General features: G+C 40.6%; 2 protein-coding genes across 3 annotated transcripts; one reads left to right on the forward strand and one right to left on the reverse strand.

Moving 5' to 3' along the window:
- Positions 1 to 220: 220 nt before the first annotated feature.
- Positions 221 to 6783, forward strand: LOC115018210 (NACHT, LRR and PYD domains-containing protein 3-like). Of its 2 annotated transcripts, XR_003833336.1 has the most exons (11): positions 221 to 581; positions 1284 to 1505; positions 2136 to 2228; positions 2439 to 2613; positions 2844 to 2991; positions 3236 to 3328; positions 4903 to 5255; positions 5335 to 5541; positions 5740 to 5915; positions 6018 to 6292; positions 6642 to 6783. XR_003833336.1 is itself a non-coding variant. In XM_029447100.1 (10 exons), the coding sequence occupies exons 1-10, from the start codon at positions 562 to 564 to the stop codon at positions 6220 to 6222; spliced, it is 1692 nt and encodes a 563-aa protein (XP_029302960.1). In that variant the 5' UTR covers positions 221 to 561; the 3' UTR covers positions 6223 to 6632. The 2 variants fall into 2 exon arrangements, 1 of the variants encoding a protein (XP_029302960.1); XM_029447100.1 differs by lacking the exon at positions 6642 to 6783 and having other exon boundaries at positions 6018 to 6632.
- Positions 6784 to 9698: 2915 nt separating this feature from the next.
- naalad2 (N-acetylated alpha-linked acidic dipeptidase 2) lies at positions 9699 to 21620 on the reverse strand. Its single transcript, XM_029447170.1, is given in 21 exon segments — positions 9699 to 11690; positions 12493 to 12585; positions 12795 to 12876; positions 13005 to 13269; positions 13729 to 13819; positions 13913 to 14004; positions 14131 to 14198; positions 14306 to 14369; positions 14458 to 14540; positions 14683 to 14802; positions 14986 to 15071; positions 15737 to 15832; positions 17467 to 17560; positions 17752 to 17857; positions 18064 to 18108; positions 18110 to 18145; positions 18415 to 18540; positions 18725 to 18826; positions 20107 to 20293; positions 20760 to 20871; positions 21505 to 21620. Coding segments are annotated over 21 exon segments (2220 nt in total). The 5' UTR covers positions 21587 to 21620; the 3' UTR covers positions 9699 to 11500.
- Between the last annotated feature and the right edge of the window lie 4333 nt (positions 21621 to 25953).

The raw sequence follows: 25953 nt of genomic DNA on the forward strand, positions 1-25953 counted from the left end.
ACTGAGTATTTAGTATTGTGTCATTTGACAAAAAAGTTCAAAATGTATATGAAGTGTTTCTTGCATATATAAATGAGATGATATGAGGGTAAAGTATGTGTAAGGATGAGCATTTTGATATATTAATTGCATTATTGTGGATGTTAAAGTGATGTTATGTCCTTATTTGCGTATTTGTTAAGATTGTGCTTTTATTCTGAAGTGGTCCGGAAGTCGTCATGTTGATGTTGGCGGAACACAAACCGAAAGTTAGACCTGACAAAACGAAGAAGAGATAAGTTCAAATGGATAACCTGTGAAATGACGTTACAGTTTATAGTTTATTTTCTTTACAATTATTATCCGCTGGGAAACGTTTATTTCTAACGCTTCCATGTATTCATAAATACGTCATGTTATCTTAAGTAATAATGTTAGCATAGCAGCAAGGGCGGACAGCGACCGCCTTCATCTTGGCTCCGTGGATTCATTTTTGGACGTAAAGTTATTGCGACGAGTAGAATTTAGTTTCCTTAAATCCATTACACAATTGCGGTGTAGGAGTCTGCTGCTACCAGGGACATGGAAACTGAAGTTGAAAGGTGAGTGTTGTCGCACACATCGAAGAAGAGTTTACCTGCCATCTTTAATCCTCTGTCACTTTAAGACATTTCACACAAGCGACGTTTCTGTTCTTTCTAAAATCTTAACTCAGCTAAATTATGCATCTTTTAAAGTTTTTTTGTTGATTTATCTTAATGTTTTATTACATTAGACGTTAATTAACTACTTATGTAGGTGTATTCAAGTATTCATGCTGCTTTTTTACACCGGCGTACGAGTTTTTTCAACTGTCACTTCTGAATTGAATCCTATTTCCGCCCATGTGATTTCTCTTGTTGTGAGAAACTCTCGTAATAATGATTTAGTATCGTAAAAATAATGAGATGAGAAACTTTCCTATGTCATTATTATGAGAAAGCTTCTCGTTATATTATTAGATACAAACTCATTATTAGTTTCTTGTTGTTTTGAAATACTTACATTAACTCAAATACCATACTAAGCCATTATTCTGAGATACGTTTGTCAATATAATGACTAGGATCAGGGCAAAATCTTTAATTTTCTCTGGCTTTTTTACATTTGCGTCAAATGTTTTTTTACATCTTGTCAAAAATATTCAGTCAGTCTTTGATTATCTACCGGACTTATGATTGTATTCTTCGACATTCATCCTATTACAATTGAATTGGTCATTAATGCCACACCCACTGGCAACACTATCTTTTCGCCCCCCTCAGCTTCTTTAGGCAGGAGAGTGAGGAAGATGACGAAGAGGAAAAGAAGAAGTTCAAGAGGCCAAGCTCCAGCTATGGTTCAATGAAGAGTGACAGCGATGATGTGATGGAGGAGGAGGAGGAGGGGGGAAATGAAGAAGAGGGAAATGAAGAAGAGGTTGCCGACGCCTTCCAACCTCCATTCCCTTTCGTGCTACCTGAAGCGACTACTCATGAGGGGACAGGGTATTGTGTCTTCCTTTGATATTTAAGCATCATCATCTAACTCCTACCAAAAAGTCACAGGCTCCTCCCACAATGCAACACACAGTGTACTTAAGACGTAAAGAAAGAAAGAAAATAGTGCAAGAGACATAATGGTGCACGTAAAATGCAGGTACAGGTAGGGTTCCTTTCATGTTTCTTTTTCTGAACAGCTGAAGCTACATATTTAATGTTTTATGATTATCTGCTACTTATACTGAACTGTGAATTGTTAACACCCAACATGCATTATACCCAAGATTTAATAACTATTCACACTTCCCATATGCAGTTATATATGTATACAGTATAAGTACAGTTCCCATACAGGCATAGCTGCCGTCAGTTCATAATCAAGGGTTTGTCAGGTTTCCTGGCCGTGTCACATTAGGCAGCTTCATGCAGCTTTCAGTGCTGATGTTTTCAACACTTCAGCCAACATGTTAAGGGGAGGATCAACTTGTAAACACAATAAGTACAATAATACGTTTTTTGTTAAAAGCAGAGGCTTGGATCTTTATTGCTCCAAACACCTGAGTCCACTGCGTGATATTTTGAAGGGAGAAGTCGCTTCCAGTGATGTTAATGTTAATGTGCCTCATTTTTTGCCAGGCTGCAGATGATTCGCTCAGACTCTCCAGAGACCCTCTACACCATGACCACGCAGCATACCAAACTACCGGGAGCTCTCGTCATTGACACCAGGTGAAGCGCGCACACGCACGCACACGCTCACACACACACACACGTGTTGTCTGTCATGAATCTGGATTTGTCAATGCAGGTTAATGTCAGAATTATATTTGTTGTATCTGTTAATAATCAGTGGAAATCTTTTCATTGCTTCCAAAATTCACCACTTGACTCAATTTAAACATTTGTTTATTTCTTACCTTTCTTCCTGTTGTCTATCAGGTCTTCTGATCTGGGGGATTTCTCAGAAGATGCTGAGGATGATGCAGATGACGTTTTGGTTGCTGATTCCCCAGAACCTCCTCACCCTGTTGAACCAGATGACACAACGCAGATGGATGAGAACAGCCAGCCGGGCAAACTTCACCCGGAACAGGACCTGCCCCACATATTCAAGGTTAGTGCATCACAGTGGCTTTGCGATGCCTAATCTTTTATTTTCCTTTGTTGTTGTTTTGGTCTCAAGATGTCTAACTGTATTGGCCCAAACTAAAAAAACTTCACCTATTCCCATTTATTACATTACATTTACATATCATAAAAATGTAATAGTTGCATCTCCTTATTTCAGCATTTCTGTGAGACAACATGTTAACTTGCGTTTCATACCTTTCGCTGTGTCTGCAGAGTATCCAAAGTGTGTTGACAGGCCTCGACTGGGAAGAGCTTATACAATTTAAGACGTGGTTCTACCAGTGGCAACCAGGCATAACCCTGCAGCAGACGATGGAGGGAGACCTTCTTGATTTTGTGGACAAGATCCTGGAGATACTCGGTAAGCCAACACATGGACGTACAGTGTGAATTGTGCAAATGCTGTACAAATAGAGATAACAAGTTAGAGAAACTAATTTAGATTATTGAGATGACAGATGTGAAGAGAAATGTGTTGTAACACTGGAATAGTTATTGTTACATTAACGATACAAATGATACAGCCTTGTGGAGAAGACAGGGACTGATTCACTGTCAGTGATTGCTTACTAGTTTTAATTTTTTATTAAAATTGTGTATTGCAGGACAGGAGCATTCCCTGCAGCATACAATGAGTGCCCTAGAAAGTGTCAACAAGAAACCAGAGGCAGACAAACTGCGGAGTCTGTGCAAGAGAGGCAAGTAAACTGTAATACTGGTGAACGGTGTTTGTTGTGTTTGAATGACTTTTGATGACACAACTTATATTTGCTATACATACTATTTTCACAAAAAGTAATTTAACTGCACAGAGACCGCTCTCTCTATGAATTTGTGTGTATGGTGTCTAAAGTTACTCAAAATAGATGAATTTGAATTGTTTCGCTAAAGAAAGGTTTAATTCATGAAGTATGAAATGCTTCTCGATACCAGTTTCAAATGAACAATACAAATGTTGACCATGTGATTTAAAGCCTTACTTATACCGTGGTCTGGGTGAATACTCAATTCTGATTGGCTGCAGGATGTCCAATAAAGTGTCTGTCTGTCTGTCTGTCTGTCTGTCTGTCTGTCTGTCTCTCTGTCTTTCTGTCTGTCTCTCTGTCTGTCTGTCTGTCTGTCTCTCTGTCTGTCTGTCTGTCTGTCTTTCTGTCTGTCTCTGTCTCTCTGTCTGTCTGTCTCTCTGTCTGTCTGTCTCTCTGTCTTTCTGTCTGTCTGTCTCTCTGTCTGTTTGTCTCTCTGTCTGTCTCTCTGTCTGTTTGTCTCTCTGTCTGTCTCTCTGTCTGTTTGTCTCTCTGTCTCTCTGTCTGTCTCTCTGTCTGTCTGTCTGTCTCTCTGTCTCTCTGTCTGTCTGTCTGTCTGTCTGATAATGGACATCTACTAAGTAGTTTCAGGCTGCATGGACTCCATTTACAATGTATTGCAGTATGTTAATAAGTGTATATCTAATTAGAATAATTAGCAACTTTTCATTTCAGTGACCCGTCCACTGAACACCACAGGATGGTGACTGTAACGTACAAGTTGCAAGAAGTCCACTGTCCCTCTGAACTTACTGATACTTTGTGCCACAGAAGTGATCATCTCACACTTCAGCCTCTGGCTAACAGTACACATTTGTTCGTGAGAATCTTGATATGGATTTTGGGACGATGACATGGCTGGATAGCTTTAAGGTCTTTCTGTTAAACAAACTGTCAAAAACATATTTACTGTTTGTCAATCCTACACAATGTTATTGAATCTTCAAAGCTTTCTGGCTCATAGCTGAGCAGACTAGAGATACGATGCCAAGTAGTATCTAAGGTTGGTCCTATTTACTGAAGTGGTAAACAACGTTTCCATTGCATCGGATGGTAATCATTGTTCCAGGTATTAGTCAAACCCCCAGGTGATACCAGGGAAACTGAATTATGGCTTGTGGAAAAAGATTTTGATTGGAAAACGCATGAAAATATAAAGAAATGGTTTTTGTTTAGCAAGCGGCCATGGTAAAAGTTGGGAGAATGCCCATCCAGGTATCCATAATCAGGAATTTGCCTCAGGTGGTGCTGGCCTCCACGTCCTCCATTAATCCCTCAAGTAGAAATAGGATCCAGGGTTTAGGGTTGATTGTGGGATGTCTTCTGATGAGAATGTGTGCAGAAACATGAGACGACCATAACTATGCAGAGTGATGGTGAAGCAGAAAGATTATTCATCCAATGTGAGATTCACATTTCAGACCTCATGTCGTTTTCTTACTTTACACTTTATCTTTCTCCTCCGCCAGCGTTGCTCCGTTTTCAACTGAAGCAACATCTGGTCAAAAAGTACCAAGTTATCCACGAGGGGGTCATTCGAGCCGGAAGACAGAATCTTTTAGATACCGTCTACGTTGAGCCCCAGATTTCCACTTGCGGTTACGGAGGAGTTGACCCCTCCCATGAGTTGCGACGCCACCCACCGTTACCTCTCCAGGTCCCCAGTGCCGACACCTTCGTGGCCGTGAACGATCTCTTCCGACTACCAAAGAACGATGGTCAGCCGGTGAGGACAGTGTTAACCACTGGGATTGCAGGCGTCGGCATGTCTGTCTCTGTGGGGAAATTCTCCCTGGATTGGGCAGAACAGCGTGCAAATAAGGTGAATCAACAACAAAAGGTTTTATTTTCTTGACTTGGATGTTGTGACTGACACCATTTTCCTCTCCGTGTTCGCTCAGGATCTGCAGTTTGTCTTCAAAGTTTCATTCCGAACTTTGTGGTTCCTGCGAAACAAAGAACCTCTTTCACAGAAGATGTCCATCATGGAAGTGATAGCAAGAAATTATTCCGAGTGCAAAGACATGAAATACCTGGAAGACAAGGATTGTAAATTTCTCATCATAATGGACTCGTTTGATTGTTACCAAGCTCCTCTGGACTGGCAGGTATTTCATCTGCACACTTACAGCTGAGACAAATCACATTTGTAACTTAAGATATCTATATCAATTGGCAGTTTTTAAAGATGAGCCAACAGTTGGTTAATAAAGTATATTGTGTCGTATCTTAAGCGAAGGTTAATCTTAACAAATGATGACCAAGAACTCATATATTCCTTAAATTAATCTGTTTTTTCTCTTTAGAATGCTCCAGAAATAAATGACAATTACACCAAAGCCCATCCCGACGTCCTGATTGTAAATATCATCCGAGGTACTCTGCTGCGCGGCGCCCGCGTATGGATCCTGGGGAGACGGGCGGCTGTCTCACAAATACCGTCTCAATTCATAGACGTTGTCACAGAAATCCAGGGCTTCAGGTGTGTGTATTTGCTTCTGTTTTGGCATTGTGTTTCTACTTATTGTATGATTATGTACAGTAATCAGAGTTAAATAACTTCATCTTCTATGTTTCACTCCAGTGATGAGATGAAAGATGAATACCTGACCAAGCGTTTTGACAATGCAGACCTCGCAGCGAAGATCGTGGCACATTATAAGCTCCTACCGTCACTCAAAATGCTCGCTCGACATCCCTTTGTGTGCTGGATGATAGCCACCGTGTTCGAGCGCTGCTTCCGTTATCAGGGCTATGGGGGGGAGCCCCCCAGGCTGACGCCGTTCTAGCGTCAATATTATGATTGTCCAGACCAATCGCAGGCTGCAGTTCTACTATGGAAAGGGGGAAGAACAACCGGTAACGTGCTTTCGTCTTTTAAAGTGACCTAATTCCCTTAACTTCATTCATTCACAAATAAAACACTTAATTTTTACCACACATGTCCCGTCAGTCATTTTATATTTGGTACTAGAATTAAATGAATATTTTGTAATTTATTTGTTACGAGCAGATGTTTATTTGGGGGATATAACATCATGAACACCTGTACCATCTGACACAATAGATCTGAAAAGAATATCTTTATGAAGCTTATCATCTTCAATATTCGTTGCGTGTTTTTTGCCCCCCTTTACGTTGCAATATATTCAACAATAATCCAAACGGCTGCCTCTGTTATTTCGCTGTCCCCCTTTTTTTAACTCAGAATTGGTCCAAAGAAGACAAACACCTGCTGACACAGATGGGGAAGATGGCCTTCATGATGCTGGAGAGGAATACCAGCGTGTTCTTTGAAGAGGACGTGAAAGAGTACAGTCTGAACTTGACGGAGCTGACGGTGTTGTCCGGCCTGTGCACTGAGCTCCCTGCTGCAGCCTCAAATGGGAAGAGGACATTCTGCTTTATACACTTCAGCTTCCAGGTAAAAGTCTTTTCATCTCACAGTACCTACACCTACATCTATACACAGAAGAACATTTCCCAGGGAGCAGCAGAGACATGCCCTGAGGCAACCCCAAAGGATTCACACTTAATCTCACCCAACGTCTTCTCTCCTCCAGGAGTTCATGGCCGCTCTGTACGTCTTCACGATGTTTCGCTCGGAGGCCAAGAATGTTCTGGACAAACCCAAGCGCTTCACCTCCAAATCAGCGGCAGGCCTGCTCCAGTGTGCCGTGGCGCGAACCCTCGGCTCGCCGCTGGGCGACTACGACATGTTCCTGCGCTTTCTGTGCGGCTTATTTTCCCCGGAATGCCACGACAGTCTGCTGGGTGGTAATCTCTTCCGCCGCCACTCGCCGAAGGTGGGCGGTTTGGATGCGGCGAAGCGGCTGCTGGAGCAGACGATAAAGACTGCTGAAGAAAAGAATAGAGACCGGGTGGAAAACTTGAAGGAATGCCTCAGAGAAATGATCCAGTATGATGAGTGAGTTGGGGTTCCCTTTATATGGAGATGAAGGATAAAAGAGTAGTACAGCCTGCTCTGTCATAGAAATCACGAGTCTGATGCTCAAAACACGCCGACACTAACATGTTGGAGTGGAGTTTATGCAAAACTACATTATGTCTGTCATGTCTTACGATGTGGACGAACAGATTTAACTTAAAGGTACAATGTGTAGTTCTCAGCCAGCTGCTCCAAAGCAATAGAGGCCAGTATTTCACCTCCAAATATTATATCTCCGTTGTTGGCGTTTTGCACATTTATTGTATTATGCTTTTAGAGTATTCTAATTTATTCTTTATATTGAGTATTGTATTCTATACCTATATAGCTCTCTCTGCTGCTGTGTAATGTCAGTCAGTCAATTCATCTAAACTGCTGAAACTCTGAGAGCCAGTCAAAACAACACTACTATTTAATAATCTTCACATGGGGCTTGTCCATCTGTGTTTACTGTAGCACCAGGGACTGTACGCTCCGTGTAACATTATGTTAGTTTGTTTATTGGACTAAATCCAAACTGAGAGCTGCGAGTACGAGGTGAGGGTGCGGGTCGTTTACTCGTTTCTGCCACTTGGTGTATGGTATTCGAAAAACAAAATATAAAACAGACACAGAACATGGCTGTAGTATTGACAAGCCAGTCTGGGCGGCTGTACCTTCTCTACCTCTGGTCTGTATAGACGGAATCGGAGTTTCGGGCTTCCGGGCCTAGAAAAGTGAGCACCAACTCTACAAGGTCCGCCATATTGGATTTCTTCTCTACGTGTTTACATTTTACTTAGCTTATTCTTCAAGCGTGTCGTAAACAAACCCACTACTCTACAATGAGTTCTTTCTTACACATTGTACCTTTAAACCAGCTGTTTTTCTTCTCCTCAACTAAATATAGTGGAATGACAAAAGAGTGAACTGTTTAGACGTTTGGGAAATGTAAACTAAGCAGTAGGTAAGTTTACAAATGACATCTGGATGAAAAGAAATGGTGAATGGGTGAATGATGATCTTTTTTCTTAAATAGGTTTGGCTTTAAATCATACTGTGTATGCACATGTGTCTGTTTATGTGGCTTTTGGCGCTGCTTTTGTACTTGCTGAGTTTATAAATGGGTTGTTCTGTCTACATTTTAGACAATCCATTGATACAGAATAGATTGTGTGGGAATGTGTTTATCCCTTAGGGTGTTGCATATAACCACCTGACACAGAGGTGATAATAAGACAGACTAAAGGGTGAATTCCAGAAATGAACTTGTGTTTTAACCGTGGAAAAAAAATGTCATTGTGTTCCTGTCTTCCCTGAAAAATGATTTCAGGCTCGTGTGTGTGTGTGTGTTTTTGAGAACATCAGAATGATGAGGTGAAAATGGATGATATGTTCTGTGCACTTGAGGTTCAACCTCCTAATGGACTTCAGTCCATTCAGTCATTTCTTTGGTTCTTCTTGTGTTTGTTTTAAGTTGAGTGTCATCTCCGACTCTGAGTTTTATTGAGATGTTAAATTGTTGACACAGTTTTTTTATTAAACATGTAAAAAAACAAAATGAATTAACAAGTGTTTTTTTTTAAATTGCATGAATAATATTGAACAAGAACCTGCATTACATTACTTATAATATTGGTAAGAACAATAAATCAGTCAGTTATTCAAAAGTGCATTAAAAAGAAGTCTAATATTCAATGAAAATGAATATCAAAGGGAATATTGATGTAGTCATAGAAGAGACGAGAGCACAGGATGGAGTTCTCAGTGCTCCAGGGCACTAATCCAGCTTTTGGCTTCCTGGAACCAGCAACAGGAGACCTGCATCTTTATGCAAAAAAAAAAGATATAGAGAGTTTGTGCATGTTGAAACCAGCGGTGCCACCAGAGAATTTATACCCTATAAATAAATATAATATTGGGCCTCAATAAATCACCCATATGGGCCACATTTCTGTAACAAACAACACCTACAAAACCCATTTGATGACCCTAATTAAAGTTAATCTTTGCAGGCTGAAATCTCTACTGTAGTCCGATGTTATTTACCTTAAACGTGATTAATGATTAAATTAAATGAGAATAAAGATGCATCACTTAAATTATAACCAACAAAAGATGCACTACCGTTAGTAACCAAAGGATGGCAGCAACTGTCTTTATTTTCAAGACCTTAGACCCGGGTGTCAAACTCATTTCAGTTCAGGGGCCACATACAGCACAATTTGATCTCAAGTGGGCCGGACCAGTAAAATCATATCATAATAACATATAAATAAGTGTTTCAAGTGTTTCCCTTTGTTTTAGTGCAAAAAAAGTACAAGTGCATTCTGAAAATGTTCACATTTAATGAACTATCTTTTTACAAAACATGATGAACCTGAGATTTAAAGAAAAAAAGGCTCAATTTCAACAATATTGTGCTTCAGTTTATCATTTACAAGTGCATTACAATGTATCTACGCAGGCACAAAACATTTTGTCACAGGTATCTGGAACAGTATTTTACTTAATTTAACTAATTTGTACACTTGTGCCGGACTGGACCCAATGGTGGGCCGGTTTTGGCCCCCGGGCCGCATGTTTGACACCCCTACCTTAGACACTTAATTATCATTGTAGGCTTACAACTAATTTACATTTGATTACTTTCAGTGACCAGCACTTACTTGACCTAAATGTCAGTAAATATACTGAAAACACAGGTAAACTCATGGATTTGTTCTACAGAGATAGAATAATAGAAGCTACAATATATAATGCTGGTTCTGTGTCAGCCGGGGTTCAAATGTCATCATGTGTCTGTTAGTTTGGACTCTGTCTTACTCTGAACCCGCGAGAGACGGCGAAGTCTGTAAACACCATCCGGGAGTTTCTGTTTTCCATGAGGGGGGAGAACACAAACACACCACACACGATCTAATCAGCTTCAGCAAAGTGTTTGGTGTGCAGCGGTTGTGAGTCTACATTGTACAACTTAAATTGAATGTGCTTCATGAAATATTTGTGTGCAGCCTGAAGAAAACTCCTTTCTGTCGCGGCAGGTCTGAACTACAGGAAGTCACCTCTGGAGGAAAAATAACCAGTCAGACTGAAAACGCTCCAACTTAGATCAAAGTGCAGGAAATGTAGGGCAGACATTATTGTTATGGTTAACACATACACACCTGCGAGATAAGTTTAATACAGTTCACTTCCTGTGTGTTGCACACACAGTAATGTCCGTTTTTTGAAGTGTGTTGTGTCCTGCTCAACCTTCTGCACATTTTCCTTCAGGAAATAATTCAGTAGATTAATCAAATGAAGGAAAATTAAATGTAGCCAACAATAATGTCCCCCATGGCATAAAGGTGATGCTGTGCAGGTTTGACTGACACCAGACAGGCAGTCCAGTTTTCATCTCCATCTACGCCAAGGAATCCTTATCTGACCTCAGATAAGTGGTGGCGATCAGCACCACGGTAAAAACGCGGAGGCATGCAGACATGACAGCATGCTCACACTCATCACATGCATTCAATCACCTCCTTTGAAAAAGCAGATTTGACACATCTTCATAGTGGATTATATGTATAAATAATAAATGTGAGATGTTGAGATGCTTTTTCTTCTTAAAGTAATCACTGTAAGTGTGTTTCAGGATCATCTTCAGCTGTTCCGCTTCATTGCCTCATGATGGCATTGTGTTTGTGTCCTGTCTTCAACATTGAATGTTTCACTGTATTTCATTGAACAGGAATCAGGTTTCGTGCAGGTTCATAGTTTGTTGTATTTTTTGTGATTTGGATGTAAAAGATTTCACAGTTTCACATTTCACAGGATATCAGTTTTTTTCTGCCCACATGTTGGATGGATGGATTTTATTATGCTCCCCAATTACAAAAGAACAGCACAATAAAATAGTAATGTAGCCACATAACACGTCAGGACGTTGTATCACGGACGTGGCACTCAGAGTTCACTGTGTTACTGAGCTTTTGAAGTTCCTGGAACAGGACTGGTAGGACTGGTTCAGAAAACAGGAATTGTCCATCTCTGTGTGTTGCGGGGAGTACATTCCCTCTTTTCACATTCTGGTGTGATAAAATCATTCTCAATAATTAGCCAAATCACATAGCTTTAGATTGTTTGTGCCCGCTTCATGCAGGTGGAGTTAGGGTCATGGCAGCAGCATGAACGGTGAATGCCGCGATGCTGATTTGACGCTTGACTTCCTCCCAGGCCTTCTCTGCATCAGCTGAGTTCTCGATGTCAAACAATGCATCGTAGATCCCAGGGAAAGACTCCCCTGCGTATTTATTATGTCTGCTGGGAGCAAAAATCACATGCCTGAAACGGAGAAGAGGGTATGCAGTATGAGTTATGCAGGATGGTTCTTGTCTATTCAAAGTGCATTTCATCAGCTTCAAACCCACGTTACCTGATTGTGGCCCAATAAAGAAACCGCAACTAGTAGAAATCACTACTTAAGATATAATTGGTTTAAAAATGATAGTAAAAATGTGTCAGATGAAGACAACAGAATGAATGTAAACTTGGCTTTAATGTAGGAGAAAATGTAAACTTGGAAAAATAATGGTCTTTATCTCCACCTCTTATATGATTAACAAGCCCGTCCCACAGTCTTCTTCGAGTCAGCTGCTAAAACTACATCCGCTAATATCGACTATGCTTAAATTAAACGTTGGTGGGAGAGTGTAAGAGAGATAATGGGCCTGCTACTAATTATTTCTAAGCAGTTGTTCGATAACAGGATAAAAGAAACTAGTTATTTTTCAGGCTTTTCTAATCTTTTCCTTTTTCCTCAGTGAGTCACTGGGCTAGTTTCACACCTTTAAATGTTGGACTCTGGTTGAACTAGAAACAACCAATAGGCATATGCAACTTTTTTTATTAAGGTAAGATAAAATAATTTTAGATCTCTGGCTTATGTTTGCTGTGACTGAATTGCGATGGACCTGCTGTGCTAAAGGTGAAGAGTTGAACAGCGACACACATGTGGTTGGTGTTGGGTTCGGGTTAGAGAGAGAGAGAGAGAGAGGTGAGTGTGCTGTGTGGATTCTGTAGCAGGGCACTTTATATGTCTGTGTGTGTGTGTGTGTGTGTGTGTCTGTGTGTGACTGTCTCTAACCTGTAGAACGGTCTGCCAGGTAAGCCTAGGGGGTCTATGAAGGCTCTCTCCAGATACATGAGCTGATCATTCATGACACGTACCTGCAGAGGACTGATAGACATGCACAACATTATTTTTGACATTATATTTAGAGGTGTCTTTAATATTCTGCCACCTCGTGCTGTATTGCATTTACATAGATTGCACGTATGTACCTAATAAAGTGGCCACTGTGTGTACATATGTAAACTAGAGCATGCGCACCAACATATTTCATCATTACACACCTAAAATGTATGAAATGTTAAACACATTCTCACTCTGCTTTGTTGACAGTCTGCAGGCGCTCATGGAAGTCGCTGGCTGCAACAGTGAAGTTCTCCACAGCGGAAAACAAGGAATCTGAAAATATAATGCGAATTTCTCGGAAAAGTCAGAAGTTTGGCCTTCTCATTCAAACTGTTGAACTAAACCTAAACTTGATAATCAATTAGCATAGTCTGAGCACACAGTGACCGAAGTCAACTCACCAAAAGACACCTTATACATGGTCATCTCCTCTGGGTGCCTCTGTGCCAGCAGTGCGATGCTCTGTGCATACTTCCCGAGCGCGTCTGCATACTGGTTGACATCGAGAGGGAGGAGCAGGGAATCGGCCAATTGGAAGATGAGCCCCCCTCTCACCTGGGCCACTGCCCGAAGCCTCTTGAACGAGGGGTCGTAAAACTTCTCCACTATCTCGAAGGTTTCGTACACACTGTGATAGACTGGATAACTGCTGTACCGCTCGGTTTTCTGAAAGCACAGAGGAAGGACATCCCACTGAGTTACACAGACACCATGGGGGCTCACAGTAAACCTTATCATAAAGTACAGATAGATACAATGATTTATGAATACACTCAGAAAGGAAGTAGAGTAGATATCACAATGAAGCTGCTAACACATGCAAGACAAAACCTCCATTAAAGAGAAAAAGAGAATATGCAAATATTGCAAACTAACAAACATATTCTCCTCATATTCACAGAATCGCATATGAAAGCAGTTACACTGACATACATATAGTATTCACAAGGAGCATTAAAATCCCACTGATTCAAAAAACATCTGCTGAGTAAATCCAAACCATAGAATGAATATGCATATGCGTTAACAATACAGACAGATATGATTAACCACATACAGCAATATACCTTAATGTTAATAACAAAGATGCTATTCAGATGAATCTGTAAGTGCGGCGTGCCTCACCTTGTTCTTAGTGTATCTCGATCTTCCTGCAGCAATTCCCAGACGGATAAAATAGGCCTCAAAATCACTGCCTGACCCGAGTTTACTGATCCTACAGTGCACCAGAGTGGATCATTTCTTGATGACACATTTTACATTCAAAACGTGTTTGTTTGTGTACATTCTGACCAGAACAACTTTGTACCTGGGTGCATCACGGTCATTCGTCCAGTTGTCCCTCTTATGCCAACTGTCGTACAGAGAAACTCCCTCTTCTCCTTCCTCTGGACTGGCTATCTACATGCAAACATAGAAGGAAAGAGAAGAGCCAGAGAGAAAGATAAGAATACAGCACAAGCGTGAAAGGCAAAATTAATTTACTCAAATCAGTTTCAGATGTAGCCTCCTTTTGTTTCTGCTCACCTGCTTGGTGAGGTCGTACACTAAAGTGTGTAGCGAAGGAGTGCAGTCAACCCTCAGTGTGTACATTCCTGGAATTTAACATTTACACACACATGAGTCGCATCAAAAATAATTCAGTCTCAACATTGTTTGTAATTCATTGAGAATATGGAGCTGTGCACACAAACACACTCACCCTCAATGGCAGAGTCAGCATTGATGTAGGCCACAGCTCTCTCCTGCAGCAGCTTGGCGTTATCCTATTGAGAAGGGTGAAGTGTGGTCAGTGTGTGTGTGTGTGTTTGTGTGTTTGTGTACACGTGTAAGTGTGTAAGGGTGTATGAGTACCTCTGCCCATTCTGTAGATCCCTGCAATCCAAACTCTTCTGCATCCCAGCTGGCAAATATTAATGTCCTCCTAGGCCTCCAGCCTACACACACACACACACACACACACACACACACACACACACACACACACACACACACACACACACACACACACACACACACACACACACTGAGTACTGGCTATTGACACCATCATTCACTCACACACTTGCAGAGACGTACCTTTACTGAGCAGCCTGCCAGCGCTCCTGACAGTTTCGTGAACCACTGCAGCACCAGACATGGGATCAATTCCTCCAAACACCCAGGCATCCCGGTGCCCACCCAGAATCACATACCTGTCTACACACACACACACACACACACACACACACACACACACACACACACACACACACACACACACACACACACACACACACACACACACACACAGTGTCCATATTGACATTATTAGTGATACTTGGATATGTTGCTCAAAGCTTTAATGAAGGATTAGAGCAGGTTGGGGTTGTGGTACTACACCTGGCTCCAGAGCTCCTCTAATCCTGCCGATGACGTTGTAGATTCTGGTTACCTGGTTGTTGGTGTGGATGTTCATACGCACCTTCCTGAGACAAATTATGGAAGGGATGAAATGCACACGGGAGATCAATTGAGTTATTTCTAACAGGAAATTAGCAACATTTGGAGATAAAAAACAGTTTGAGTGTTGTTCTGCTTGTTTTTTTCAGTGCACAGCAGCCTCATTAGCAGGTTCATTGTGTTTATGTCATACAATGCAGACACAGATAGATAAACAAAGGATAATAGAGAAGAGGAAGGCAGGGAATAGGGATACAACACTCTCAAATGGAAGCATGGAAGACCTTTGAAATGAAATGTTTTGCACCTCAAAATTCACTTCTACAGAAAAATAATGAAGCACAAAAAGACCTAGTTACTGTTGTACATCTTTTATGTGTGCAGCTTGCTTGTGTGTGGATGTGTTATGTATGTTTCTCACACTCAGGAGGTACAAGGACCTCCTTTGTACGTCAGTTGGCTACTTGCCACCGGGTCATTAAAGCTGAGCAGGAGAAAAAGAGCAACAAAAGCGGAGAGACAATTCTAAAACCACTAAAGAGCGAAGGCAGCTGTGAAGCAGGAGCAGAGAGATCGTGGTGAGAATAAAATAAATATGTAGGCGGAGAGGAGAATCACGTTATCACAGGGTGAAGTGGTCACAAGTGATCCCTTTGACACTGGACGTATAAAGCTTAACTTAAACACTTACTGGCTCTTGAATTCGTCCGTAAATCCTGGACCAATCCTGTAGGAGACATTCAAACCTCCTTTCCAGTTGTTGGGTGGAATGGGACCTCCCATGTTCCTGTTGAATGGTAAATAATTCACATATTTTGGAAATATTACTTCTCATTTTATTTAGGGACCCCAATGAAAGTATTCTTGCACTAAATTCAAGATTCAAATGAGGTCGTTTTAGCCATCATTCTGTCTGTTGCTCCACCTGTTGGGTCCAAACTGAAACATCTTAACAAATATAGGATAGATTGAAATGTATGTGAAATTGTGCAATTACATTTATATCCCTCAAAGGTTGACTTTTCATCCAGCACCACTATCAGGTCAGTTTGCTTTTATTTTATTTCTCCAATAATTTGCTTCATGATGACTTTGTGTTTTGTACAAATGATCAAATGTTAAGGTAATATTAATAATAATAAATTGAATTCATATATCGCTTTTCGAGACCTCAAAGTCGCTTTACAATAGTAGGGGAGGTGGGGGGAGGGGTTAAGACGAGGGAAGAAAGGGAAAGAGAAAAGGAAAAATAAATAAATAATAATAATAATAATAATAATACAAATGCAAATGATACTTGAGAAAAGGTGCGTCTTGAGGCAGAACTGAAATATGGAGAGGGACTGAGAGTCACGGATGTCTTGGGGGAGGGAGTTCCAGAGTCTGGGTGCTGCCCTGGAGAAGGCTCTGTCTCCAAAGCTGCGCAGCTTGAATTTGGGGGTGGAAAGGAGACCAGCTGAGGTGGATCTGAGGGACCGTGGGGGTTGGTAGGAGGAGATAAGTGAGATAGGAGAGGGCTAGGTGGTGGAGGGAGACAGGTAGCCAGTGGAGTTCTTTGAGGACTGGGGTGATGTGGTGCCAAGATTTGGTGTGTGTGAGGAGTCGGGCGACGGAGTTCTGGACCAGTTGGAGTCTGTTGATGGAGCTTGCTGTGATGCTATATAGAAGGGAGTTACAGTAGTCAAGGCGGGAGGAAATGAAGGGAGGAAGCTGCTGGGCGGGTGAGAGACGGTCTGATTTTTGCAATATTGCGCAGGTGGAAAAGGGATGTTTTGATAATATGGCGGATATGGGGCTCAAGGGAGAGGGTGGGGTCGAAGATCACGCCAAGGTTGCGTGCCTGAGGAGAGGGGGAAACAGTGGTGCTGTCAGGTTAGAGGTTTTGCTGAGTGTGGATTTGGAGCCGATGAGGAAGAGTTCAGTTTTGCTGCTGTTAAGTTTGAGGAAGTTGTGTTGCATCCAGTTTTTTATTTCTGTGAGACATGATTCGATGTGGGAGAGGGGTGGGTTATGGGGGGATTTGGTGCTGAGGTAGATCTGAGTGTCGTCGGCATAGCAGTGGAAGTCCAGGTTGAAGTGGCGGAGTATCTGACCGAGGGGGAGGATGTAGATTGTGAAGAGGAGGGGGCCGAGTACTGAACCTTGGGGGACGCCTTGGGTAACTGGCGCTGTGGCAGAGGAGTGGTTGTGATGGGAAATGAAGTGGGATCTGTCGGACAGGTAGGAATGGAGCCACTTGAGTGCACTACCCTCGATACCGATGTCCTTGAGTCTGGAGAGCAGGTTGTTATGGCTCACGGTATCAAAGGCTGCACTCAGGTCAAGAAGGATTAGGATTTCCAAATAGCAGTGATATGAATAATTGCATTTTGAATCATTGAAAAGTATGGAGAAAAAAAAATATATATATGTTTTTTTTACTTCAGCAGGTTAATTGCATCATGGAAGCCAATTGGATGCACAGGAATCTTGAGAAGACCCACTCCGTCCTCCAGGCTTAATCTGTGCGTATATTCTGAAAGAGAGCAGACTAGACTATGTTAGATAAACTCACACACATGTATACACTCATATGAAGGAATATGTATGTTAATGATTTCCTTGCATAGCAACAGTAGCATAAATTGAACTGTACCTGTGAGGATTTTAAAAATAAATTGCATTGCATAAATTACAGGCTTTGTATAAACACATACTCATACACACCTTTGGCAGGGTAACCTGGTGTGAGTGGGTCTCCTGCTCCATTCAGGTTGAGAACGTTTCCTCTCTGAGCTCCTCCACCGGGTATGTTCCAGCCATCAGGGTAGGGCTGCACACACACACACACACACACACACACACACACACACACACACACACACACACACACACACACATGGATCGAAATTGTGAAAAACATTGTGTCATTATGTCCAAAACGTATTGAACCTGTACTGCATTAACAATGGCTGTCAACACACATACTCCATAATCCACACATTGACACTTTTGAACTAACTCTGCAGAACACTGTACCTTGACTCCAGCAGCCCAGTAATCTCCTGGGTCTGAGAACATAACTGATCCCCTTTGCTCCGGCTAACATGGCATTTTTCACCTGGTGGAGCAAGACAGACAGAAAAGTGAGTTGAAGTTTATTGCGTTTCTTTTTTGTCTGTGTGGATCACAGAAAAGCGGTGATTGGTTTGACATTGACAAATAGCATCCAATATTCAAAGTGTAATATTTTAAAATGCCTTTATGTAACTGTATTTAGCTGCGTTTGAGATGTAAGCTTCCCGTACATTTAACCCCAGGTGTAGTCCTTTTAATTGTAAGACTCAGTGACTGGGGTTTTTTCATGTGGAGTTACTTTTCTTTTCTTACCTTATTGCCTCTGAATATTTTCCCATATCTGACGATGACAATGTTCCCAGTAACATTGATGCCCATCTCCCTCTGTAACTGGAAAAAGTCTTCTGTTCGACCATAGTTCACGTACAGCAAATCCCCCTGGAGAGAGAGAGAGAGAGAGAGAGAGAGAATAAGGAGACATCTTAGGTTATTAAATAGGTGAGGATGGGGATAAGATAATGTTTAATATTTACCACGACACTGAAAATGTATTTAAACATCACTGTCTTCTTGTCAGTGTGGTAGTGTGTGTGTGTGTACATGTGTGTGTACATGTGCTTACCTCAGGTTGTCCTTTGGGAGAGAAGGCACTGTATGGAGGCACAATGTTAGAAACATCTTCATAACCCTCTGGAACTGGCTCAGCCAAGGAAGTGTTAAAAACCTGTGAAAGAAAGATGAGCGCAGACTAAATTAGATGAAATATTGATGAGATGAACTTTTATCTTCTCGAGGAAACGCTTTGGAATTTGTAATGTATAAGCAGAGGTGCAATGTAACTCAATATTGCACGTAAGTAAATATTTAAGGTATTTGTACTTTACTTGAGTATCATATTTTCCTGCTACTATATAATTCTGCTACTACATTTGACATTTTACTGCAATACATTTAGTTTCTCCAATAGTTGGGCAAAATCCATCAATCAATAGAAAACATAATCAGCAGATTAATTCATACACATTTTCCTGATTATACTAATATACTTTTACTTTAGTAAGAAAGTAATATTTTCGATGCAGGACTTGAACTTGTAACGGAGTATTAATACAGCGTTGTATTAGTATGTTAACTTTAGTAAAGGACCTGAATGCTTCCTCACCCACTATAAATAAGGGACCAATTTGTAAATGCTTGATTTTCACATATATAACAAGTTCTGTGAATTATCTGCTGATACCAGTTGATCCTGTACTGCTGGAACATGGACTTTCAGTAGTCTGACCTGATCATCGTGTCAGGCCATCACCTAGGGATCTGTGTGCCGTTCAGTGACTGGCTATCAGCTGAAATGTAAACCATGATTTTGTTTATGATCCTGAACGCATATAGCAGCATGCTGCAACATGGCCGTGCAGTAAACCCCGGTCTGTATCATTATCTCTACTCATAAGAGACAGCGAGAGGTAAGGAAGTTTATCTTGCCACAGGATTATAAAAGGACCTTGGACTTGAATGAGCTGTCTTGTGTTTTTAAGGTATCTGTATGATCTCCTTGTGCATGCTGCAACTTTGTTATCTCCCCAAACAGATTTGGACTGAATTAGTGTTGTTGTTCATGTGCGTTAGAAAATTAACAATCCCTTTGAAATTGTTATCACCAGAGGGGTGAGTGTGGAGTGGGGGTGAGAAATGGGTTTTTCACATTTTCACAAAGGGTGTGGCAATCATTCAACTAAAGCATACATTAAAAAGAGTTTCTCACTGTGAACACAAGGCATGCATATGGTCATTTAAATGATGTTAGTGGTAGCTGTGTAATAAACACTCTGACTGCCATCCTAATGCTATAATAGATGGGAGCAAACAACATTGTCAATAACACACCAGAAACAAGTGCAGAGGTTTTTGCAAGACATGCATCTATTTTAGAGAGGTTCAAATTATATGTATAAGTATTTAATCTTTTTCAGTATGAGTGCATTAGACTTGTGTGTGCTGTACCTCACTGCCAAGCTTGTCAACTATCGAGATGTAATTCGGCTGTGATACGTTGGGATAGGACAGCAGGACGTCATAGGGCACCATCTCCACTGAGTCCAGTCCATACTCCTGCCACTCTTTCATGATCTGTTCTGCATAGATCAGATTTTGCTCTGTACCAGCCAGGTGGGGGAGTCGTGTAAATTTCCTGTGAGGAAGATGTCAACAGTTTGTCACAGGGCTAGCAGCCGCTTACAGAATGACAATGTTGTCTTTTGGCCAGAGAATGTGCAGAACAGCTGGGGAACGTGAGATCCTCCACTTTTGAATTTTTTTGTATTTTATAAAGTAAAAAAAAAAAGTCCTGCATGGTAGGCTGATGCACGCAAAGCTGTTTTTGTTGTGTGACATCACTTGAACACATCGTATTCCAGATCTTCATTGAAGTGAATTGAGTTGCCAGTTGCCAAAAGTGGAGTACATTCAGATGAATGTCACATTTAACAGTTTTCCTTTATATGGATACAAGGAACTCCCACATGAGATTTGAAGTAGTTTTCTTCCCTGCTGAAACTTCAACTTTCAAAGAGGTTTGAAGACCACTGTAAACCATCATTTAGATAAGCTTGTACTGATCGACAAAACAGGATTAGTGTGTTGGTAGTGCTTCTTACCTGAGATGCTCTCTGATCTGGTCTGGCTGCATTTCATCCAGAAACTCCCTTAGATATTTACTAGAAGCAGTGTTGTCTGGAGTGTTTGGATGTGTGGGCTTTGCAAACCAGCCTACAACACACACACACACACACACACACACACACACACACACACACACACACACACACACACACACACACACACACACACACACACACACACACACACACTTACTCATAATTTGATAAAAAATGACATGTCACGCAGGGGGAAACATTCATAATACCTATTTCTCACTGCTCAGTTGAGTTAAATCTTCACAAGCTTCCCATTAGGTTAGAAATGATATTTCAAAAGGAGTCGTGGTTATTGACAGCATGTGTTAACCTGCTGCGAACAGGCAGACGTGAAATGTGTCACAGTAGTGACAAACTAAAGCTCACACACAAAACAACACACCTTCACAATTCAACTTAAACAACACTGAGTAGATTTGATAGATTATTATATGTATTCCAAAATAATATACAAAAACAAATCAAAGATTGTATCTCCTTATGTTGTGCATCTATTTACGTTATTTCAGCAACTGCCTTCACTTCCATTTACACACTTGTCATGCTCAACTATCCCATTAGTTCCATTGTTATAACACTGCTAAATAAGGGACTTTTCATTAACAACAAGCACGTAGAGCTTAGCAGATATCACTTGTCGATTATTATATTACTGTCCAGTGTAAGTTTGTGTTGTGTGTCTTACCTATGATGAAACCCAGCAACAACAAAGTTGTCACAACCACGATCCACCCGATCCACCGAATTAACCTGCCCTCCTTTTTCATTTTAAAGCAACACGTCCCAGAGGCTTCCACGCACCGACACGACTGACTCTGCAGAGCACGCTCACAGAGATAGAGATAGAGAGTAGTTTGTTTAAGTAGTGCACCGTGGGGCCATGGGAGAGCGAGATAGAGTGAAACAGCAACAGTGGGAGGTGGCTTTCTGTGTCTTGCAAAGAAAGAGGGAGTGAGTGACAAGTAGCAGAGGAATACAAAGAGGGAGCTAGTCATTAGTGATATGTTTGGCCCAGAAGGCTGAAGTCTTGTGGTCCTTGGCCATTTATGTGCTGACTCAGTATTATCCAAGCATGGCCAAGAATGCAGAATCCAGCCAAGAATAAGCTGTATATGTAATAATTCAGTGCAGAAAGGAGTCAAGAGTCTCCAAGAGTGACTCTGAATCAGCTCCCTGAAGAATAAAAAATGAATGCAAAGTCTTGAAAATGATCTATATTCTATGGCGATCAAATCCTATTTACAGATACAGGCTTCTAGCTGAAAACATATTTGTTTTGAACACATAATAAATAAGAAAACCCTATATCTGTCAGTGCTGGTGTTTTGTTTCTATTGATCTTTGCCACTACCGTGCAGCCGATACATTATTTAAGATTTGGAGTTGTGCACGCTGCTACTTCCACAATATTTCCATCTGTATATATTGACATTTCCTCAGCAGTGTATCGACGTTAACCTGTTTACATGGCACTAAAATATAGCTGGGCTGTAGGTGGGTAGATAGGAAATCATTGCACATTAACACGAGCTGCAGAAGCTTTTATTCATATACAAAAGTAACAAATTAGACTCACCACACATCTGTGGAAGTCCATGATAAGGAATGCATGAAAAGTTAGACATGATATAACAGACGATGAACACTGTTTCAGTTATGAATCTTATAGAAGAAGGCATGTTGATGTATAATGAGCTTAGTTCACTTCAGGGTTAGTTCAGGACGAAACTCACATATTTTCCCACACTATAAGACGTACAGGCCTTGGTCGTGCTCGACCCCTCCTGGTCCTGTGAACAGCTGTGAGGGGTGGAGGAGGGCTCTTTTATGCAGTGGGCTGGAGCGTGAAGTGTGGAGAAGGTTCTCTGCTCTCAGGAATGTAGGGAGGACACAGACCACAGCTCTGCCTCATCCTCAACACGCTGTTTATCTGCAGAGAAAACGTTCATTAAACCAGCAGCCTTGAGCTGGTATGGGGAGGTTGATTTTGATTTAATTTGAACTGTGTTGTTTGTGTATCTAAGTTCTCCTAAAAAACAATGCTGGATTTTATTACTTTTACACGATCAAAAGACCACGACTTGGGGTAATGATTCAATTATATAATGTAATAGCAGATTCATATTCTGTAGTGTTTGAAGTCATGCCAGCTGTGAGATTGAAATTATATACAGATATTCAGGTATAACACAGTATGACAATCTCTTATGCTTGATTTGTTTAGCTTTTTTTTCCCAGGCAAGCAGGGTATTACTCCATTTAGGAAGAAACAAGTCCAGAAATGTCAGAACCAGTCTATTGGTAGTGAAAGAAATATATACATAACAACATATTGTTAGCATTTTAATGTAAAATTCCAATCCAAGTTTTCATAACTCAAATAAATGTTTTCCTAAAAGATCTCTATTGATTTTCACAAAGTTTTTTCCCAGGACGATGGAAGTAACATGTTACACTATTTAAAATATTTCCACAGAAACAATATATTTACCTTCACTGTTTGATTATATCTTTTGCAGGGTTTCATCTGGGTTTCTTGCAGCGACTGATGATAACACAAAAGTACTACAGGGCATGACACATCTGAAACAAAAAAATATATATGGTGGAGGGGGCTATTCCACTGTGAAGAAACACAGTGTACTTTGCATCTACACAAATCAAAAAGCCTTAAATATTATAGATACATGAATGATAAGTTTACACTGATGAAGGTTTATGATCCAGAAATCTCAAAGAAAAACCCAGATGAGCATGAAAGATGAATTAAATAATGAACTGATATTGCTGCTTTTTTTCTGCAATCTTTGTGCACTAAATGGCCGTTACACTCATATGTGATTGTTGAACCTCGTTTTACCGGTATAACCAATAACTGCAATAATATGCTGCTATACCAGCCTCCACTCTTGGCTTTCCACTTCATCCTAAAGATGTAGGATGGGGTTAAGATTAGGACTCTGTGCAGGATAGTCAAATTCTTACAAACCAAAACTCAGAAAAACATTTCTGTATGGATCTGGTTCAAGGCATGAGGGTTAGGGTTTCAGCTTTATAGAATAATTTAACTTTTCTAGATCATTTGCTGGTAAAGCTCACGTGATCAAAAACAGCTTCTAAATTAACCTTGAAGTGAGATTGTTTTAAAACGTGCTATATATGTGTGAAGTATAACTTAATGCTGTAACATTTAGGTTTCCCTTAGCTTGGTTTGTTGCGTACAAAATGAGTTATTTGGACTGAGGGGTCCTGTAGACACAATTTGTCTCTTCATGTTTGTTTGTTTTTCTGTATGTACAAACTGGCTTTAACCGAAGGGAGTAGACCAGTTGAAAGGCCACAGGGGCGCATTGTTGATCTCATGCTTTCAAAAATATGGCTGTGACAGTTTAAAACATTTATGAATGTGATTTCCCGGCAGTTGGGTCGTTAAGTACGGCACAGATAGGGAAACTAGGCATGATTTCCAATGTTATTTTATACTATTTTAATTCTGCTATTTTATCTGCTATTTTTATTCTGCTATATTATATTATTTTAATTCTGCTATTTTATCTGCTATTTTATACTATTTTAATTTGGCTATTTTTATAATGTTACTTCAGACTCATTTACATCAACACTGTGATTATTGTACTGTAAATGCTCTTATTCTGTCCTTATACTAATTGTTATGTTTTTGCTGTGAAGCACTTTGGGCTGCAATTCTTGTATGAAAGGTGCTATACAAATAAAGCTTATTATTATTATTATTATTATTATTATTATTATTATTATTATTATTATTATTATTATTTGTTTGTATTCTCCTTTATTTCAAGATAAATCTCTGGTTCCAATACAAATAATATCTCATTACAGTTTCAGTTGCATTTCTTACTAAATCAAATCAAATTAAATCAAATGTATTTATATAGCCCAATATCACAAATTATACATTTGTCTCAGTGTGCTTTACAGACTGTACAGGTTACGACACCCTCTGTCCTTAGACCCTCGCATCGCACAAGGAAAAACTTCCTAAAAGAAACCCCATAATTAAAGGGGGAACAATGGAAGAAACTCAGGGAGAGCAACTGAGGATGGATTCCTCTCACAGGAAGGACAGATGTGCAATAGATGTTGTGTGTACAGGATAAACAACATAGTACAAATACAACATTTGACAGAAATGATGTGTTGAAAAAAGAGAAAGTTTGGATGAATCCAGAAAAATGTCAAAAAGGCTTCCCGGTGTCCAGCAGGACCAGGGCAGCAGGCGCTGTCACGATTCATGATCCTGACGTAAACTTTATCAGTGGCAACCTGCCACATGAGATACAGAAACTCCGGGGATGATACCCCGGATGATGAGTTAGTAACATACATTTACATAAATGCATACAGATAGAGAGGGAGAAGAAGAGAGGGAGGGGAGAAGAGAGAGGGAGGGGAGGAAAGAGAGGGAGGGGAGGAGAGAGGAAGAGAAGGAAGAGAGCAGGGAGGTGTCCCCCGGCAGTCTAAGCCTATAGCAGCATAACTAGGGGCTGATCCAGGGCAAACCTGAGCCAGCCCTAACTATAAGCTTTATCAAAAAGGAAAGTCTTTAGCCTGCTCTTAAATGTGGAGAGGGTGTCTGCCTCCCGAACACAAACTGGAAGCTGGTTCCACTGGAGAGGAGCTTGATGACTAAAGACACAGGATGGTGTCGACAGCCCACAGAGATAGCATGACAGTACTTGGTGTCCTGAGGCACTTAGGTGTGGCTCATTTCCCCAAAAGATCAGAGAGTTAATTTACAAATATATAAACTATAAGTAAACAAGCATTATTTCAACTTTGAAGCTTCAGTTATACTGCTAAATTGTAACTAATTGGTTTATTATGGTTAATAGATAATTTACGGATGCCCTATTGATCAGTTATAAGACATTAATAAGAAATAATTTGTGGTTAGCAGGTTGTAAAAATCCCTTTGGCAGGTGTTTACCCTTTCAATTTGGTAATAAAGCAAATCCAAGTGATGGTAATCTATTAATAAATGATCTCACTTTCTAACAAGATATCCAATCTGCAGGTATACATGTTAATAAGTCATTATCAAAAGGTTTTAATAAACATATCTGCAATTTCAAGTGTTAATAAGATGTTAATA

This window comes from Cottoperca gobio, chromosome 13, assembly GCF_900634415.1.
Source record: "Cottoperca gobio chromosome 13, fCotGob3.1, whole genome shotgun sequence".
Taxonomy (NCBI): Eukaryota; Metazoa; Chordata; class Actinopteri; order Perciformes; family Bovichtidae; genus Cottoperca; species Cottoperca gobio.

Excerpts from the sequence above, each read along its gene's own strand:
- LOC115018210 (XM_029447100.1), top strand. The coding sequence starts at position 562 with ATGGAAACTGAAGTTGAAAG. Across the intron at positions 582-1,283 it reads ATGGAAACTGAAGTTGAAAG|CTTCTTTAGGCAGGAGAGTG; the intron begins GTGAGTGTTGTC and ends CGCCCCCCTCAG. Across the intron at positions 5,256-5,334 it reads CAGAACAGCGTGCAAATAAG|GATCTGCAGTTTGTCTTCAA; the intron begins GTGAATCAACAA and ends GTGTTCGCTCAG.